The 20186-nt window shown below is 38.2% G+C and overlaps 1 protein-coding gene across 13 annotated transcripts in view; it reads left to right on the forward strand.

The window, feature by feature from the left end:
- The window catches only part of LPP (LIM domain containing preferred translocation partner in lipoma), a 665671-nt gene that overhangs the window by 216874 nt on the left and 428611 nt on the right, over nucleotides 1-20186 (forward strand). For 11 of the 13 annotated variants that reach the window (XM_059687357.1, XM_059687359.1, XM_059687351.1 and 8 more), the window contains one exon: nucleotides 15397-15598. In XM_059687357.1, coding sequence (XP_059543340.1) covers nucleotides 15406-15598 — 193 coding nt within the window. In that variant the 5' untranslated portion in view covers nucleotides 15397-15405. Of the gene's footprint in view, nucleotides 1-10349; nucleotides 10445-15396; nucleotides 15599-20186 lie in introns of all 13 variants that reach the window. The other 2 variants (XM_059687363.1, XM_059687360.1) reach the window with 1 other exon arrangement.

Here is a 20186-nt window from a genome sequence, read left to right on the forward strand (position 1 = left end):
AGAATCATTCTATTGAGGCAGAGAGAGAGAACCATTGATGTGAGAGAGACATATTGACTGGATGCCCCCTGCATGTGCCCAACCAGGGCCAGGGATTGAGCCTGCAGCTGAGGTACATTCCCTTGACTGGAATTGAATACTGGACCCTTCAGTCTGAGGGCCGACATTCTGTCCACTAAGCTAAACCAGCTAAGCACAGCAGTTCTCAACCTGTGGGGGTCGAACGACCCTTTCACAGGGGTCGCCTAAATACATCCTGCATATCAGATATTTACATTACGATTCATAACAGTAGCAAAATTACAGTTATGAAGTAGCAACGAAAATAATTTTATGGTTGGGGGTCACCACAACATGAGCAACTGTATTAAAGGGTCCTGGCATTAGGAAGGTTGAGAACCACTGAAGGGCCATCTAGCTTTCTTGAAAAGAAAATGTGGCCAGTTAGTGATAGAGCTGAGGCTAGAATGTTGAGATCAGATGATGAGGTTTCTTCCTGGCCTGCTCCCTCACATTTAGTACTTCCCTATCGTAGCCTGCCTCTTACCCACCAGACTTGGGGCTCTGAGAAGGTGGCCCTGCATTGTCTCTGTGCATGGCTCAGATCCCTAATGATGATCAGATGCATAGGCACTTAGGGTTTGCTTGCACAATGAATTATTTGAACCTGTATCTTGTTGATAATATGGCAAAATATATTTTAAGGATGTTGACATAGTTTTGCTATGAGAAACAAACCACTTTAGTTTTGGCAGAAAGGATTTAATACACAATGTTAGGTAATTTTAAAAAAAAATGGAAGGAGTGTATAGAGCAAGTTTAAGGCTGAGATTTCAGTAATGAATCCCAGAATCACACAGAGTTACTATCTTTTCCCCAATCAGCACAGCAGGAAATCATGAGGCTAAGACACAGGTGAATACAGCACTGTACTTGTGAACCAGAGATAAAGAAGCCACAATTGGGAAAGTAGTAACTGGACCATGAGACATGAATCTAGCTACTCCCTCTACCGTAGCTACTTCTTGACAACCACAAGGCTGAATACTGAATGTGGGAATGTGGATACAGAACAATCCCCATTCTCCATGGCCATTCTTCCAGCAGAAAACAACCCAAGTAGTGGGAACAAGGCTTCCATCTTACTTTTGTCTCCCAAATCTCAAGTCAGCACATTTATTTTGGCAGAATCTCTTCTGGAATCAAACACTACTGGCAAGATAGCTTCTGCAGTATGGCAGTTTGAGTGCTGATCCACCATATCTAACCCAGTAAAGGTTATGGTTTTCATATTTTGGACATGTCTTGCAAAAAGGCTCTGTGTGTAATAGATACTAAATTGAGGGCGGATTTACAATTTTGTTCTATTAGATCTCTATTTGTCAGTGCAATTAATTACATAATAGAAGGGAATGCAACGGCTTTACTTTAGGGAATCCCTAAGGGGAATTCCTATTTATCAGTAAAAATGCCATAAGGAGGGAAGATCCTGAGCTGGGAGAGTATTCTAAACTGTTTTGGTTTCAAACATCTTGGAAAGTACTAGAAGGAGACATGCAATATTATGAGTGCTGTTGAGAGTTCCATCTTTGGCAAGAGCTGTCAACTTTCCATCTTGTGTGCTCTCCTCCCAACCCCACCCAGCCACTGTGGGATAAATATTTAGAATTTACAGTAGAAATAAATATAAAATAGTTTATTTAAAATAATTTTAATAGACATATAGCCTGTGGGCCTGTATTGAGTTATTTTTACTTCATCTCCCTTAACTCTTTGGTAACACTTATTTGGAAATGAAAATCAATTATAAGTAAGTCCTCTCCACCTTTACTCTGGTACCATAGTGAAAAAAGCTGGACACATTTTATTTCTGTTTCTTGTCCGCTCTCTTATTTTTCTGTTCCAAATGAAGAATCAGACAAAACCTGTTATCCTTCTACTTGGAACCAAGTAGACACTACACAATCACTGGTGATACTGATGGAGGTAGGAGACATGAGTGGATAGGTGGCAAAGACATACTTGAAGTAAACAATCTTATTTTCTTAGAAAAGTCAATATTCTCTGCTTCAGGAGAAAGAGATTGAGTATGTAGAGTGTTGCTATTAGCTTCTGCTCAATTTCTTTTGTGTCTTGCATCCTTCTTCTCCTGTGGAATCATTCATCCCTGCTCCATGGGCAGCATATGCTTCTGGAGCAGGGACTCCTCCAAAGCCTCTACTTCCCACTGCACAGTGCACTGCCCTCTGAGCAACTGCAGTAGTATTTATTGTTTTGTTTGTTTGTTTTTGTTTTTTAATATATCTTGATTGATTTCAGAGAGGGAAGGAGAGATAGAAACATCAATGATGAGAGAGAATCATTGATTGGCTGCCTCCTGCACATCTCCTACTGGAGATCAAGCTCATAACTCAGGCATGTACCCTTGACTGAAATCAAAACTGGGACCCTTCAGTCCACAGGCTGATGCTCTATCCACTGAGCTAAACTAGCTAGGGAATGCAGTATCAACTCAATGTGCCAGAGATCTTTGGCCACACGGAGGCTTTGGGAGAGGACCTGAACATAGCAAAGATTCTCTTGGATTCAGTGACCAAAACCTCATTATCACAGTGTTATAAGTAGAGTGACTATATACATTATAATCTAAACTGGGACACTTCTGAGAGTGAGAAGAGGCACTGTTAATAATCATACCGAAACAGCAGGCATAAATTGGATGTGTGGTCACCTTCATTATAAGGAACTGTAGCGAACACATTTGAAATGGGAACAAAAATGATTCAGAAGCAGAGCCTTCCTTTTTGTATTCCAAATCCTTGAGTTTACCTTCTCTTTTATCTAATAATCACTTGCTAGGCATTTACGATAAGATAGACTATGCTTTAGGTAGGCACTAGGAAATTTAAAAAGACACCATCTTTGTTCTTTATTTACTTACAATCAATTCTTTGACATTTTAGAGCAGCTGATGTTCAACCTGGCTCATAGCATAGACAGCATAGGAAGACAAGGGGAGTACAATCCGCCCTTTCAACCAATGGCAGATGGAAGATATTTTAAAAAAGGTGTGCTGTTGCTGATGTGTACCTTTGTAGGTAGGCCGACAAAGGTTGTGCCTGTACTGAACAATGTACAGACTATTTTGGTCGTGATTCCCTAAAGAATACATATAACAAAAACTTACATGTTATTTACATTATGTAAGGTATTATAAGTAATCCAGAGAATATTTAAAGTATACAGGAGGATGCTCAAAGGTTATATGCAAATACTATGCCTTTTTATATAAGGGACTTGAGCATCTGTGGATTTTGGTACCTGAGGGGCGTCCTGGAATCAATCCCCTTATGATGACGGTAATGCATTTTGTACATCCCCTACAAGTGAAAAGTAGTCTGCCAATGTATGAAAATTTAAATAAAGTCTGAGGAACTGTTTTATCAATTCATCTATTTTATTCTTGGGATTTTGGGGAAGAGTTGGCATGAAGAAACAGTTTTGTGCTAAAGCAATATTTGAAAACGATTGGTTTGAGATTTTAAATTTTATGTTATTGTCTTAAAGCTCTAAGACTAGTTAAAGAGAAGGAAAAATTGGATTTTTTAAAACTTAGAACACAGGAAAGTAAACTGAATAGGAAACTAAAAATCATTTTAAATACCTGGAGAGCAGCTCTACATGAGGGATTATGTTTACAGAAGCTGATTCTCATGGGAATACAGGTTTCAGCTACACATAACTTTCTAGCAGCTACAACTTTTCTGCCATGGAAGGGCCTGTCTTATGAAGTTATGAGCTCCTGGTCATTGGATATGTATAAGCAAACTTGTAGATGGTGGTTAAATGTCAACTTAAGCTCCACATTAGAAGAAAAACCTTCATTAACAACTTGGATATTAAACTTCTCTATTGGTAACTGTGATGTCTTTAGCTACTACCTTAAAAATGTCTACAGTAAGTGTATGTTTTGTTTCCCAAGAATATTAGCCAATTCAGTACATTCTACACATATTGTGTTTTTTTTTTTTTTTTGGTTTTTTTGCATGCTGGTCAATAATTGATAAAAATGCAGAAGGTACAACACCCAAACTCTCATCGAGATAAATTTAAAAGGGAATAACATTCACTGATGTCATTCTGAAACTCATCTGAAACTGCCTGGCTTGCTTTCACGCAACTGCCATTGGTCATTGCATAGAGTTTTAGTCTCTGTTTCAAAATCTTGAAATAAAAGGGAACAACTTCCAATATGTTTTAAGAAAAGGGTCACCCATTAAAAATGGTTTCAATTGTTTTGCCATTAAATGTGAAATTGCAAAACTGGCTTCTCTTACATAATTTGAATTTGTAACACATTCTTATGAGAAGCTTGTCTGTTTTTTAATACCATTTCAGATACTGAGACATTTCTCAGGCTCTTGGATTGGTGTTAAAACAATTTTTTATTTTTTATTTTAGAACATAAAATGCATGAAGTGGAATCTCTTTGTTTTCTAAACCAGTATTCTCATGGTCGTGAAGGTTGAAAATTTGTCTCTCTTCTCTCTTTTTATTTTTCTAATATTTGGGCATTTTTATTTAACAATGTCATTATACTTTAACCTTAAGATGAAGAAAATTTTGGGTTTAACAAAAATTTAATATGACAATTAAGTATTAGAAAAACAAAGATTAAATTGGAAACTTTATAATAATATCATTACATAAATTCAATAACATTAATTCAAATAACAGTGTCCAGACTCGTATGCATAGGCTGTAAGCTAGTTTATGACCAGTTGTTGTGACAATAGAGTACAAACAGCACAATTGATAGGTGATGGTCTTATGCACAATATGATGTTCAGAAGGCTGAAGTATAATAGTTAGCTCTATGTATTGTTGTTATAATTGCTCTTAGCAATTTATGTTACCTGAATAAACATTGCTTCGCAGAGTCACATGTAGTATTGTCAGATATAAATATGGCCTGAGATTTGTCAAAAGTGGACTCATTTGCTCTAGCCAGTTTGACTCAGTGGGTGGAGCATCAGCCCATGGACTGAAGGGTCCTGGGTTTGATTATGGGCAAGGGTTTATATCTCCATCACAGGCTCCTTCTCCACCCAGGAACAGGAGCATATGTGAGGCAACCAATAGATGTGTCTCTCTCACATTGATGATTTTCTCTCTCTCTCCCTCTCTCTCCCTTCCAATCTTTCTAAGAGTTAATGGAAGCTCTTTATCTGACCCTTAATTCTAAATTAGAGCTTTGCTAGGTAGAGTAATCTTGGTTATAGGTTCTTGCTATTCACCACTTTGAATATTTCTTGCCACTCCCTTCTGGCCTGCAAAATTTCTGTTGAGAAATCAGCTGATAGTCCTATGGGCACTCCCTTGTATATAACTAACTACTTTTCTCTTGATGCTTTAAAGATGCTCTTTGTCTTTAACTATCACTACCAAACTAGGATTACATGAAATGTTGAAGGGTATTCTTGAAGAAGAAGAAGAAGAAGAAGAAGAAGAAGAAGAAGAAGAAGAAGAAGAAGAAGAAGAAGAAGAAGAAGAAGAAGAAGAAGAAGAAAAAGAAGAAGAAGAAGAAGAAGAAGAAGAAGAAGAAGAAGAAGAAGAAGGAGGAGGAGGAGGAGGAGGAGGAGGAGGAGGAGGAGGAGGAGGAGGAGGAGGAGGAGGAGGAGGAGGAGGAGAAGAAGAAGAAGAAGAAGAAGAAGAAGAAGAAGAAGAAGAAGAAGAAAAGATAAAAATTATGAACAATAAAATGGTAATAAATACATATCTATCAACAATTGAATCTAAAAATCAAAATAAACAAACAAGAAATATAATGAACAAAATAAACTGATAAATAAAATAGAATCAGAGGCATGGCCACATGGAACAAACTGGCGAATCTCAGAGGGCAGGGGGTTGGGGAGTGGAAAAAGATTAACCAAAGGTCTTACCTATGGGCACAGACAGTATAGTGGTGGAAGCCTGGCATGGGTTAGGAACTGGGTGGAGGGAGCAATGGGGAGAATAAGGAGGGCATCTGTAATACCCTCAAAAATAAAGATTTAAAAAATAAAGGAAAAATAAATAAAAAAGAGAATCAATGGAAAAATATCCTCATGTGAGGATAAAAAAGAAAAAAGTGGACTTATTCATTGAAGACAAAATTAAATATTTCTACTTTTGCAACTTATATCTAAAATAGAATTATTTTTGTTCTATTTTGTTTACTTTTACTGGGTTACCAACATGAATTTACAATAAAGGAAAATATAAACAAAATTATTAAAAATTAAAATCTATTAAAACATTCCTCATGTGCTAATGAAATATCATGGCCCTAATGGGCACAACAGACTTGCAAACAGATAACTAAAATTCAGTGTTTGTGTGTTTTAAATCAAGTTTGAACAAGCTGTCAGGGGAATGTAGACAAGCAAGCAGCAATTACCTTGTGGACTTACCCTCTTTGCGGTGGGTTTGGAATGAGAAAATTCTAGATATTACCAAAGAGATTACCAGGCCTCATCAAAGATTACATTGGTGACTTTCCCCACTGTCACATTTTCATCCTAGTGGATGGGTAATATATAAACCAGGAGTTTAAAACCCTTATAAATAGGAACCTTGTCTTTATAAATCCAGAATTCCACTTTGAGAAGTAGTTGTGCTGAGCTCAAAGGGCTCAAGGTATTGTTTGCCCCTTTCTCTCAGCTTCCTACAGAAAAATTATCTGTTGTTAGAATCAGAGACATAGAAGAAGCCTTCTTCAGAATACATTTTTTGAAAGCATAGCACATCCTACAGACTAGCCATACCACTGCGGAGCATAAATGTTGTTGCAAGAAGGATGTTAGAGATCATCCTCTTAATGCATATTATTTTAGAGCTGGAGAAACTGAGGTCTAGAGAGGGTAAACATTTTCTTGGTCACTCAGCCAAGTAGAACCATTGTTGTTACATGTGACCTAGAGTGCAAGGTTGGGGGTCACATGGTTTCTGTGCTTATTTTTAATAACATGGGTGCTGACTCTTTTGGGAGGGAAACTTTTACTCCTTGTTCATTTCAGTGACTTCTACCCACCCTTTTTAGTTGTTGTCCAACAATCAAAACAATTACTAGCTTTTTTAGTGAAACTTTTTCCAATGCTAACACTTTTTGGAAGAACAACTGTGTTTGAATCCTGCCTCTGTTATGTACTAGCTGCTATGATAACTTTGATAAGCCACTTTAGCTTCTTTAAATATTGGTTTTTGAATATTCAAATTAGAAGGAACAAATTACTTCCTAAGATTTCTCCCAGCTGGGACTCTATGACCTCCTGGCATTGAATACACTGTCCTGGCTGTTGGCATCATGTTTTTTTTCTTCCGTGTCTGATGGGAACTGCGGCCACACAGACCAATTGGTTAGTCGTTGGTTTAGTTTCATTCTCTCCTTTACCTTCTCCTGAGAGTCCTGGTCTTTTTGGTATTGTTTCCCTGTCAGAGCTGATTGTTCCCTTTTCATGTGACATTCTGAATCTGAGGTGAAAGTGCAGTGTGGAGCTATGGCTCTAATTTTGCCTCTCTTCTTTATCAGAGACAATAGTTTAGTTGCCTGGACTGATGCTTCTCTCCCTTGATGCTTCTTAGTTTACCTGGGATCTTCAAATGCAGTTGGCAACCAACAGTGTTGCCACTATTGAGGATTGTGCCTTTAGCTTTAACTTGCATTCATATTTACTCTGTGCAAGGCAGATTCTTATCCTACACTCTACACTGTATACTCTACACTCCATGGTCAGTGGGACTCCTAGAAGGTAAGGTATTTTTGTAAGAAACCTCAGCTCACTAAACTTGCAGAGTTGTAGGAGGAATCATGGAGCATGGGAGTTGGAAGGAATGGTAGCAGGCATCTAATGTTTAGTTTACAGGTAGGAAGAGATACTGGGGTTCAAGGAAGTCTAGGGGATAAAATCATAGAGCCAACTAGTGACTGAGCTAGAAATTGCACCGAAGTTTATTGCATCTAAGTCCAGGGATTTTTCCAGTATTTCCAAATGTCTCTCAGATAGTCTATATAAAGGGTTGGCATTTCTGTAGAGTTGTTCTCTAGTCACCCCTTCTGAGTAATGCCAGCTGTCCATGCAGAGAGTGGGGCACTTAGCCAGTGCTGGGCCAAAGCTGCCTGGAAAGAGAAATTGAGTGAATACATTGACATTTTCAGCCCATGGCAGGTTCTGGTGTGCCCTTCTGGCTCTCTCATCTGACCTGGTGCATCAGTGCAGGAGTGATTACATTTGCTATTCAAATAACAATTGTGTGTAATTTTCAGCCTGCCTTATTCTTTAACGTTATCTTCCCATGCTTCCATCACATGCCAGGGCATATTTGCTTTGTAATTACACTGGTAGGGACTTACCTACATCGTTTGGAAAAGATTTGCCTAAAGTACTTATTTATCCGTGCATAATAAATCTTGAGTGATACCTTGGTAATCTCTCTGAAATCAATCTTAAACTCCCTCCCACAATGGGGCTGATTGAAAAGTCAGGGAAACTGGTGACAAAAAATAAAGAAAAAGAAAAAACAAAAGGCCATGCTTCCTCACTGATGAGGTAAGAAAAGTAGGGAGGATTTGGAACCTCCATGGATGTCTTTTGTTTTTATTGGGCGGGGGGCGAGGGGAGGGCTTGTTTTATAGTCAGGATCTTTCATGGAATCATAAGAGTGTGTGAGTAGAGATGCCATTGTACTCATCTAAACCCACCACTTCATTTTCAGTGTTGTGTTCTTTTCAGAGGAGGACACTATGACCATAGAGAACAAAGGTTGAACTCTGACCTCATGGCATATCTAAGACTGTAAGCTGAGTCTGAATTCGGAAGATCAGGCATCCTTTAGCTGAATACCAAGATGTAGCAAAGGATGGATAGCTGTAGCCTACATAGGGAAACACATTGTATCATATTAATAGATTGTTAACAGGAGAGTTTTGAAATTCTAGGAAGGTAATAGTTTGCTATAATGTGGAAAGATAGTGAAAAAAATCAAAGTTATAGGAAAGTGCTATTTAAATATTAATTGTTTATTTAAATGAAATTGTTACTAAGGGAAATGAATCCTAAACTTCAGCCTGCCATCAACTAGCTCTGATGTTTAAGTCATATAATACCTCAGCCCCTCATTTCTTTTATCACTAATAGTGATATTAATACCTTCAGTATCTTCAGTCTTTCTTCAGTATCATTCACTTATTCAGCAAACACTGACCAAGAGTCAGGTCTTGGTTTAACTGCCAATGGAAATTTAGGGGATAACACAACACGATTTAAAGATTATTATACATGCTCAAATTCAGTTATTCTCAGCCCTTGAAAATATATACATAAAGATCCCCAGGTGAGACTAGCATACAGACAGTTTTGAAAACCACTATTTCAAGCTTATAGCACTTGTTGTTAGATGATACCACGTAATGGTTGGTTGTTTTTAAACTTTGATGAACTAAGTAAATGTTTAAAGAAGAGTACAATATTGATTTTAGGAAAGAAGGGAAACTTGAGCCAATACTAATTAGTTCTATTTATGTGACTAACAATGAGGACAGTTACTTGGTATCTCTAGAGAGTTTTAGTAGCTTGTTAGTATTTAATGTCACTTTACCTGTGGCCTGGTATTTTCTCACCTGTAGAGGAAGGGTCTTGTTTACCATGTGGCCTTTTGTAGTTTTTTGTGTTCTGTTGTGCCTTGATTTTTTATGGTTAAATTATTGTCTTCATCAGTTTGTGATCCTGTGGCTCATGATGGTGTAAGTTTGATGGACTAGAATAGAGAAGACATTATGGCAGTAAGATTCAGGAACTAGTAATAGAGATAACAACAAAGTCTGTTTCTAATGGCTTCCTTTGGATTGTGTTTTTCAAATAGAAGAGTGGGACCATGGTAAAAGACCATGGACTTGTGGTTGAAGACCTATGCCCAAGCTTTAGTTTTGATATTTGAGCACATTAATTCTTAAAGCCTTAGTTTCCAGATCTGATAAATGTGGATAATGATATAATATAATGGCTATGAAGATTATGTGGCCATTGGAAAATTGCTAAGCCTATAGTAAGTGCTTAGTAAACACTTGCTATTTATTGTCAGTCTGTGGTGTTCTTGTACCTGCTGAACAACTAGGAAGAGACAGACAAGCAATAGAGAGGGTAATAATGGAAACTTCTTCAGTTCTTCTTAATGTATTTGCATTTGACTACAGTTCCTAAAAGACCAGTGGTTGGGTGCCCCGGCTCCTTGACTCCCTTAAGTAGCAGGCATTTTGCTGAGCGAACTGCTATCTCTCTTGTTCTCTTCTCATGTTTGTCTATTTTCAGAGCTTCTGTGGAGATCTTCCCTTTCACTTCTTGCTTTCATGATGATTACAAACTTAGAGTGAAACTGATCTAGAACCAGAGGAAGTAAGAGCAGGGTAAGTTTTGGTCCAGCAAAACTAGCTCTCACCACAGCTTCTTTGTATTTACATTGGGTGTCTCTCTGAGAAGCTAAGAAACCCCAACTGACATGTTCTAGTTTATTCCTTCACCAAACTTGTGATGCTCCCTCATACCCATTTGTCAAAATGAAGAGCTGTAATGGAGATTTCAGAGAAGGAAAACACTATAGAATATTAGAGGTGATTGTGACTTTACTGACATTCATTTTGCAAATGAGTATCGTTTCTTACTGAGGGTTATGCTGGCAGAGCTGAGACTGGAACTGGGGCCCTAAAGACTCTATCCTATTTTTTGCCTTCCTTGGATCCATCCTGCATGGATTAACTTTCCTTACCTTCAATTTTCACTCTTATTACATTCCTGTTCAAAGTTAAAAGTTCTAGCTTCTTATTTCTCTATATAAGACCTTTCACGCACAAGCTTATTTTATCTTCCAAACATTTTCCCTAAGTATTCTTCATGAGCCCCTCATTTTAGTACAAGTGGACTGCTCCTTGCCTCACAGAAATGCCTTGTTTCTTCCTTGAGTTCACTGTATTTCCAAGTGTTATCCTTGTTGCTCCATTTACCTTTTAGAACCATCTAGCTTTCAAATACCCTGATTTTTTTGTATGCTTTGTGTTTTTTTGTCTTTCTCTTGTCACATATATAAATATATCTACCTCAGGTAGGCTTTAAGCTTCTTGAGAACAGGGTGGAATTTGATTCACCTGAATACAGGATGAAAATCTGATTTATCTCAAGCTCCAGTGCCAGACACATAAATATATTCATTTATTAAATTAACAGACATTTGTTTTTGAGTACCTATCATGTATTAGGCCCTGGGATTGGAGAATGATAATTACTTCTCCTCTCAAGGATTCAATAATTTAGTTTGAGATACAGAGGAACCGAGAGGCAGAGTGATGTGTGATGAGTATGGGGACAGTGTGGTATTCCAGGTGCCATGGGAGTGGAGTAAGAGGGTGTGTAACTTGAACTGGAGGATGGAGAACAGGGATTATGTCTTTAAGGACTAGTAAGAAGTGATGCTCAGGATCTAAATGATGCATCATAGATAGACATCATTTTTAATGGAGAGTTAGCTTGGTTGAAAGGGATTTAGTAGAACTTAGTAGATTTAGTAGAATTTCCAGCAGAATATAAGTGCTGAGAAATGACCTTAAAAGACGCATAACACCTATACAATTATAGAAGTGATTGGAAATATGACTAAGATCTATTATTTAAGAAATTGTTATATCTAGATGACTTTACAATGAAATCTGATAAACCTTTAAAGACCACATCATTTCATTCTCATCATTAAAATAATGTAAAGAGTAGAAAAGGGTGAAGAACCCTCATATCCAAACTTAGTAATGATAAGTAAAGCAAGTAGAGAAAGACACTACAGAACAATCTTATGATTATATGTACAAAAAAATCTGTAAAAGATATCCTTTTAATTCATTGACACATCAAAACACTGCAACTGAGATTGGATAGGACTTTTTTCTAGAAGTGCAAAGCTGGTTCAATTTCTGGAAATCTAGCAACATGATTCATTATATTGCTAAATCAAGGGAGGAAAAAAGAAATTAATATATTAGTGGATGTTAAGGAAGGAGATAGATTATAGAAAGGGATGAGTAACCAAGGAGATAAGCCTTCATTCACTTAGCCATTCATGCATAGCATATTTTTATAAGAGCTTCCTAACCAGGCAGCCCTGGTATAGTGAGACCACTAAGGAACTTCCAGCTTATTAAAGCAGATCAGCAGGTGAAAAAATAGCTTCTGTGTGGACTGTTATAAGTATGAAACAAATACTAGAAGACCCTAGAATTAAGCTACTCATTTTGGGGATAAATTTTTATAGCATCAGAGATGTTTGAGCTGGGTCAAGATTAAAAAAAAAAAAAAGGCTCAGTAGAAAGTAAAGGCTGTGAAATGACATTGTAGCAGTGAGCACAGCATGAGCAAAGTTCAGGGTCATGAACATTCATTATAAATCCTGGGAATGATGTCACTGGGCCACTATTGACATTCTGAAAAATGATAGGAGAAGATGCTGTGAAGATCATCTGCAACAGAGACTTGGCCAGACCCTGGCATTCAGAGGAGGTGGAGCCTCCATGGGGAGGGCAGTGTGGGGGTAATAGATGGTGCTGTGGAAGGCAGAAAAGATGGTGGAGTCAGTGGTTTCCATATAGATGCTTAAGTTTACATTGTTCATATTCTCCCAGAAGGATTCCACAGTCAGCTGGCAATGTGGGATTGCTCTGGAAATGTGCTTCTTTGCTTTCAAAATCATTGCATTCTATATTAACCCATTTTTTAAAAGTTTCCATTTTGAAATAACTTTAGAGTTACAGAGAAGTGGCAAGGATAATATTAACCCATTAAAAAATGTACAAATAAAATTTATACTACAAAAGTGCACCGTGCATTAAAATTTCCAAACCTTTATTTTACTCTACTTGCTCCCCACTTATACTCACTTGAGTCATGTTGAAAGCAGAACAGACTCTTTTATCCCTTTTTAGTAGAAGACCGAGAATCAATTTAAAAATTAAAATAAATAAAAACCAAAATTAATGTTCCTCAACCCTGAGTGATGGATGTGGTTTTGGTTTCTTTTCTTTTCTTTTCTTTTCTTTTCTTTTCTTTTCTTTTCTTTTCTTTTCTTTTCTTTTCTTTTCTTTTCTTTTCTTTTCTTTTCTTTTCTTATCTCAAATGATTCTAAATATGCATCTAGGATTTAACAACCATGAGTAAGCCAGCTGTTCAAGGATGTTTTTCTACATTGGTTTTGTGTTAAGCCTTGCAATGATGATTTAGGAATTTGTAAAATATGCTCCCTGCCCTTTTCAAGGACTCACCATTTAGTAAATGTATATGTGCACAGCGTGTGCACAGGATAGGGGGGGGGGGGGGAAGAAAGGCCCTGTAACCAAACTGAAAAGCTAGTGTCTGGCTTCAGTAACAAAACCCTCTTGATTGTCAATTTAAAGTCCTTTTCATTGATATTAATGTTATTTTCTTTTTTTGAAATCCTCACCTGAGGATATGTTTTTTTATTGATTTTAGAGAGAGGAAGAGAGAGAGAGAAATAATGATGCATGTGAGAAACATCGATCAGTTGCCTCTTGTATGCGCCCCTACCATGAATCAAACCCCAACCTTGCTAGGTGCCCTGACCTGGAATTGAACCAACAACTTTTTTGGTGTATGGGTCGATGGATGTTCCAACCAACTGAGCCACCCAGCCAGGTCAATGTTATATATATTTTTTTTTAATTGAGAAAACTATACCCTCAACAGTTTGCTCTTTTTCTTCTGAATAGCACTTTACAATATATAAAACACTTTAATATTGTTATCTTTTTTTATTGCCATAAAAACTTGGAGGAGGAGTTGAGGAGGACAGAGTTTTTATCTTAATTTTGAGGGAGTGGAAGTACCTCAGGCACCTGATAGGGCCATGGAGGCTGCTCAAGATCTTGTCACTTATCCCTTGTGAGCTGATGCTAACACCCAGGCAACACCGTACCTCTTCTTTCACGTTTACCCCATCTCTCCATTTCCATGCCACGTGCTGAGGTGTTTATTTTTTTTCTGCATTTCTAGTGCTCATTGTCTTTACAGACATCTGGAGGTAATCATGTAGCCCTCTCAATTAATTCAGCTCAATTAATAAATTACTGGGTGGATTTGGGATTGGGGCGGGTGAGGTTGCCTTCCGGGCCTCCCTGGGCTGGAGAGCTCTTGCAATCAGGTTTGGAGAGCCTTCCCCAACAGCAGTCACTGAGCTGAGCTCAGCCCCAGCTTGCAGGCTGCCTGCAGGGGTGATTGGCTCACTCTGACACAAGAGGCATTGTTTTTCTTTCCTCACATTGTGAATTTTAATCTGATTAGAACAGTACCTGGTCTAGGCTGGTCTGTCCCCCTCCTAGTTAAGTTTTTCTTAAAGGTCCAGTGTGGTATCAGTTCAGCATAGTTCTTCATGGGGCATTTCTTTGTCATGTGGTACTGACCAGTGCATTGCAGGTATTGAATATTCTGGCCCCTGGCCACTAAGTGCTAGTAACTATGCTAAGCATAGTGGCAAACGGTGTTCTCATCCTCCAAGTTCCAAGTGCCCCTTGGTGGGGGGTAGAATTGCACCTGCCAGAGGGACCATTTTAAAGTATCTTGCCAAGTACTTTTTATGCCCTGTTTCAAGAATAAACTTTCGGAGGTTCCTTAGTGCCTCAATAAGTTTAAGCTCAAGCTTGCAGGCAAAGCTGACTGTGCTCTGGTTCTGTTCCACATTTTAGCTTTTACTAGCTTTTTCTTATTCCTCCTCTACCCACACTAAATGTAACTCCTGTGTACATGTAACTTTGCTAACATTGTTCAGGCCCACCCTCTACTCAGCACTTGGGCTCTATCTGAAGGTCACTGAATCAATGAGGCCTTCTGTTGCTAGCAAGGAGTGATCTTACTTTTTTCTGCAGCAACACTTTTTTTAATCCTCACTTAGATAACTTATCACCTCATTTAGGTACATATCACCATTTAATTGGTGTGATAATTATTTGAATAGATCATTAATACAAATGAAGCTTTCTTCAACCTTATTGGTATAAGATTCTCTTACCATAGAAACTCCTCCAGGTTAGGGATTATTTCTTATTTATAGCTATTGTCTGAGGAGTGCTGGGCACTAGAATAGGTACCTGTTAGAAGAGAGGTATTTAAGATTAGTTCATCGGAGTGCTCAATTTTTCTTCTCTTCTTCTTCCCCTCTTTCATCTTCTCTCTTCTTTTTTCTTGTCAGAGAGCTTTTTCAAGATTTTATTGAATATGGATTAAAATGAAATAACAATGAATTAAGCTATTGTTGCCTCGTTTTCATGCTTCCATAAAAACAACTGCATTTTTTTTTTTTAAATTTCAGGTTCCAACAATGTCTCACCCATCTTGGCTGCCACCCAAAAGTACTGGTGAGCCCCTAGGCCATGTGCCTGCACGGATGGAGACCACACATTCCTTTGGGACCCCCAGCATTTCAGTGTCTACACAGCAGCCACCCAAAAAGTTTGCACCAGTAGTTGCTCCAAAGCCCAAGTACAATCCATACAAGCAACCTGGAGGTGAAGGTAAGTGTAGGTATTTCAGAGTTGGGCAGCCAAAGTGGGAGGGAGAGCTCAATATAATAAAAGTGATTGATAGCCAAATGAGTCAGATAAAGGTAGCTCAAAAATTTGTAATGTTTCTTATAGTTGGTTGACATCTAAGAACACCTAGGAACCATCTAAGCCAACTCTTCTTTTAGGGTAAAGAGAGTGAGACCTCTTATATGGCTATGGTTACACAATGAGTAAAGGCTAGAGCCAAAACTAGGACCCTGCTTTCTTCATTTGTAACTCACTGTCCTGTTGCATTATTCTCTACTTCCTCCCATTGTCCTGCAGAAATGTGTCTACCCCCCAGTGGACTCTCCCCCTTGCCATTGGACAAGTGTCTCAAACTGCTGCCATGTACTCTAAAGAGAAACCCACATGAAGTGAACCTAATAAGACACCTAAAATTGATTTGACTTCTCTGGCTATGTTTTTGCTCCTCTAATCTTCTGTAGGATGAAGTTATCTGGAGAGCTCTGTGAGATCTGTATGTGTAGAAACACACTGAGCAATGTGAGTGAAGCCTTGTGTTAGGGGTTTTAATAGCAGTACGTTCAGTTAACATCAAGTGGAGTTTGGAGATCTGCATGAGCTTAGCATCCTAGGCATATATGTATGTGCACATTCAACCGGCTAAACCCCATAGGAAGCACAAAGAAAGCCATATTGTTTGGATGAAGTGATGCCACATTTAGCTAATCAATGTCAGCAGTTCATCCAAACTCATGAAAGAATGTGTTATAACTAACAAACAGAAGAACATTAGACTTCTGGTTGCTGAGACAGAAGTGGCAGTGAAAGAAGATTCAGCCCCCCTTTCTTTATTTTTTCCTCCCTCCCCTCATCCTGCTTTTTCAAAAAAAAAAATATGGTATTCTATCCAGGATGTTTTTACTTCCTTCTTGGATGATATTAGTGTTTTTGTTACAGCAATTTTGTGTGAAATCTTTTCACACTCCGTGATAGAGTTCAGCCTCTCTTTTCTCATTCTAGTCCTCTCCCTGCCCCCAGTCAACACTTTACTAGTCTATTAGTATTTTAGGACTGAAATCAGAAGCCTGGCCCAGATGACTAGATGTATAAGGGGGGCTGTGTTCTTAGGCAGATGGTGGGGAGGCCAGTCACCCGCATGCACATGTGAGCTGTGGCTATGGGTCTTTCGGAATCTTTTCTCCAGAAAACGCAATGTCCAGACCATCAGAGAGCTTCTGTGGAAAAACAATAAACAATGCCCTTGGCGCTCTGCTATTCCCCACCAAAGTGCCTGAAGTTACATTGACCTTGCAGGAGGTTGCAGCTTTGCAGTTAATCAGGACTCCCTGGAACTAGTTTTCTTTGCCTCATTGTTCTTCAGTGATTGCAGAACTCAGGAATGGGATCTGGAAGAGAATCCCTCCTCCCAAGAAGAGCCATATGTTGGCTTTCTTCTTCTTCTTCTTATTTTTCTCAATGTTTCCCCTGTTCTGCTCACCAGGGGGATTGCTATTTTGTCTCCTAACTTTTGGGGAGAACTAAAATGGACCTCCCTCTAACATGAAAGGAATAAAGACGGGGTCCCTTATCGAGTAGAAGACAAATGTGTGAGGAAGCCTTAGTGGTTATGGGTATGACATTCGATGCACAACCAATATAGGGGTCAGGTCCTATATTAAGTGTCAGCTAATGAATGCCATGCAGGAGAGGGAGGAGAGCTGCATATAATGGTCTCCCTTAGCCTTCTTCGCTCTGAATGTTATGAATTGCGGTGAGTTAGCTCTTGGGTGACTCTCCCTGCCTTGAGCTGCTCCACCTTCTTTACTGCACTGTGTGAGGTTCATGTACTGTCTCTCTTGTTCTCTAGGGACACTGGTGTAATCTCTGATACTCTGCCTCTCTTAGCTCAGCTCTTTGCTTTTTCGTAACATGCCATTCCACACCTTTTATCACCTATCAAAATCTTACTTGAATCACTTTCTCCAAAGTGTCTAAGCCTGGCCTACATCAGAAATAATCATCACTTCCTTCCCTGGGTTCCCACATATGTCTTACTCTGACTATCAAATTTCTACTTGGGTTATTTCTCCTGCTCTTACTCTGTCAGACATTGAAAATGTAGTCTGTAAGGCACTGTGCTTTTTCATTATCATTCCATTGCCTTCTTTTTAACTCTATGTAGTACGTGTCTTTTTGCATAAAGAAATGTAAGCTTAGAGAGGAGAGACGTCATTCTGTATGGTTTCATGGCTACTAAGTTTTTGAAAGGAGGCCATTGTCCTTACCCAGCATGCTACACTGCTTATCCTATTCATGGCAAATGTGGCACTGGGGCCCCATATGACAGAGATTCTTTCCTGTTTCCTTGTGAGAATGCAAGCTTTGTTTCCCCATTTAAGCAACAAGACATGGTTTCTCACTCGTCCTTATGTTCCTCTTGGCTCTTATTATGCTACTGTGTTTTTAGTAGGAACGATTGTGTATGGTCAAATGTATGTCTGTATGTTCTTATGTATGTATATATTTGGATGGGTGGCGGATGGCGGGTGGCTGGATGGATGAAGACAGCACTCAGTGATTCTTTTCCTACAATAAACAGTTTGGAATATGGAATCCTCATGCGAAGCAGCTCAGTCTCATTTAATTTCTGAAGGTTTGATTCTTTCTTGCAATTCTGCCAATCTCTCTCTCTTTTTAATATAACCTTTTTTGAATACATGAAGGGAAAAAAACATTTCCCTTGCATACATACATTTTAAAGACAAATATGGGGAAAGGTTTATGGATATTCAGACTTTTTAAAATGCAGCTACATCTCTTCATCTGCTGTATATTATGACATAATATTTGTTAGAAATACAAATTTGCTTTACTTTATATTTAATTTAAATGTTAGTGCATTCTTTGTTACTCAAAACATTTTTATAATTCATGTTATTTTTGCTTAAATTTTTATATGTTTGAAAGTTTATATCCATTTTCTTTTTCATTTCTGTCCATTTAGAATGTTCTGTGCCATTAATGAAATCCCCAGAGAGTAGGTAACAGTTTTTATTTACAGGGTGAATGGATTGTGCCATGGTCTTCTGCCTCAGCTCTCACCATCTTTTGCTGTTAATTTATATTCTCCTGAATTTCTGTCTCATAAAGTCTTTTTATTTATAGCTTAATGCAGAGATTGACCTCCAAGAATGCAATAGAAAATATAAAAGGATAGGACTAATAGAAGTCACATGGTCCACCTTTTCCTGGTATAAATGTGAGAGTGGTAGTGCAGAGTATACACGATTTGCTCTGAGATGCACAGCCTGCTCAGGGCTGAGTTGGCACTAGACCTCAGGTACTCTCTGAGCCCAGCATTACCCAGGACCTTGTATTATATTCTAGTGAGGTCTCTTTTCACCATGCCACAACCTCTTTAGGCATCTCCTGCCATTCTTTTCATGTGTCTTCTAATTGACTTACTTGGGTATGAACCTATCTGCTTTAGCAGACTCAGGACTTACTCCCAACAGCACCAAGCAATGTGCCTGACACATATTAGGTACTCAATTATGTTTGAGATGATAGTTAAGCCACAGAAACATAAAGCTGCTTATCCAGGCACAGGTTCTAGCTTCTCAAATACTTACTAAGCTTTATGGTTCTGCAGCTCAACCTAAGAGTTAGAGTTACTTTTAGCCTCCTTTACTCATTCCTGGAGCTTTTTAGCCCAGGAGTTGCTTCACTGCTACCTTGAAGTTACCAATTACATTTCTCACCTTGGTTATTATATCTGTCATCTCTGGAGTTTGCTTTCTCATTTTTTAATTCTGACTGTGAAAATGGAAAAGTACCCACATTTTTCCACATCAACTTATATTTATATACCATATGTTATAATTTTCTTTTATAAAGTATTCTGCGTATAATCTTTCTCTAAAGGACTTTGGCACACTTAAGAGTGGGGTGTGATTTTTTCTCCCCAGTTAGTAGCTTTTTAGGCCTTAGGGTTCTTTTATTTTATGCATACTTTTCATTGATTTTTTTTTTTTTTAACAATTTGTGTCTCCTTCCCTGTTTGGAATGTCCCTGCATTTCCAAATGCCTTTGTGTCTTCTACTATATGCTTATATATTCATTTATATATGTAAAGTTTTTTCTTCATACAGATTTTTCCATGTTAAGTGTCCTTGTCATTTTTATGGGATGGTTTGGGTATGTATGTATGGTTTTGTTTCATCACCTTCTATTGTAGACTAATGAGGGCAACAGGATGATGTGGTTTTTCTTTTGGTCTTTAAGGTACTAGTCAGTAGTGTTCTTTATTCTATAATCTGAATCTCTGCCATCTCTACCTCAAATTTGCAAACAAACAAACAAACAAAATAAAATCCCCAAAACAAAGCCTTTGATGGCAAAATAGGGCCTAGATCTTTCTTACCAAACAAAGTGAGATTTCCTACTTTACTTATACATTATTTTCTTGAGGATTTTGAAATTTTCCTGTCATTTTTTATCCTTTATTACAATAGATTACCATATAGAAGGATTTGTAAAGTTTGCATGTTTGTCAAGTTGGAATTGTCTTGTGGCCTGGAGTTGACTTTTT

Source organism: Myotis daubentonii, chromosome 3, assembly GCF_963259705.1.
Source record: "Myotis daubentonii chromosome 3, mMyoDau2.1, whole genome shotgun sequence".
Lineage (NCBI taxonomy): Eukaryota > Metazoa > Chordata > Mammalia > Chiroptera > Vespertilionidae > Myotis > Myotis daubentonii.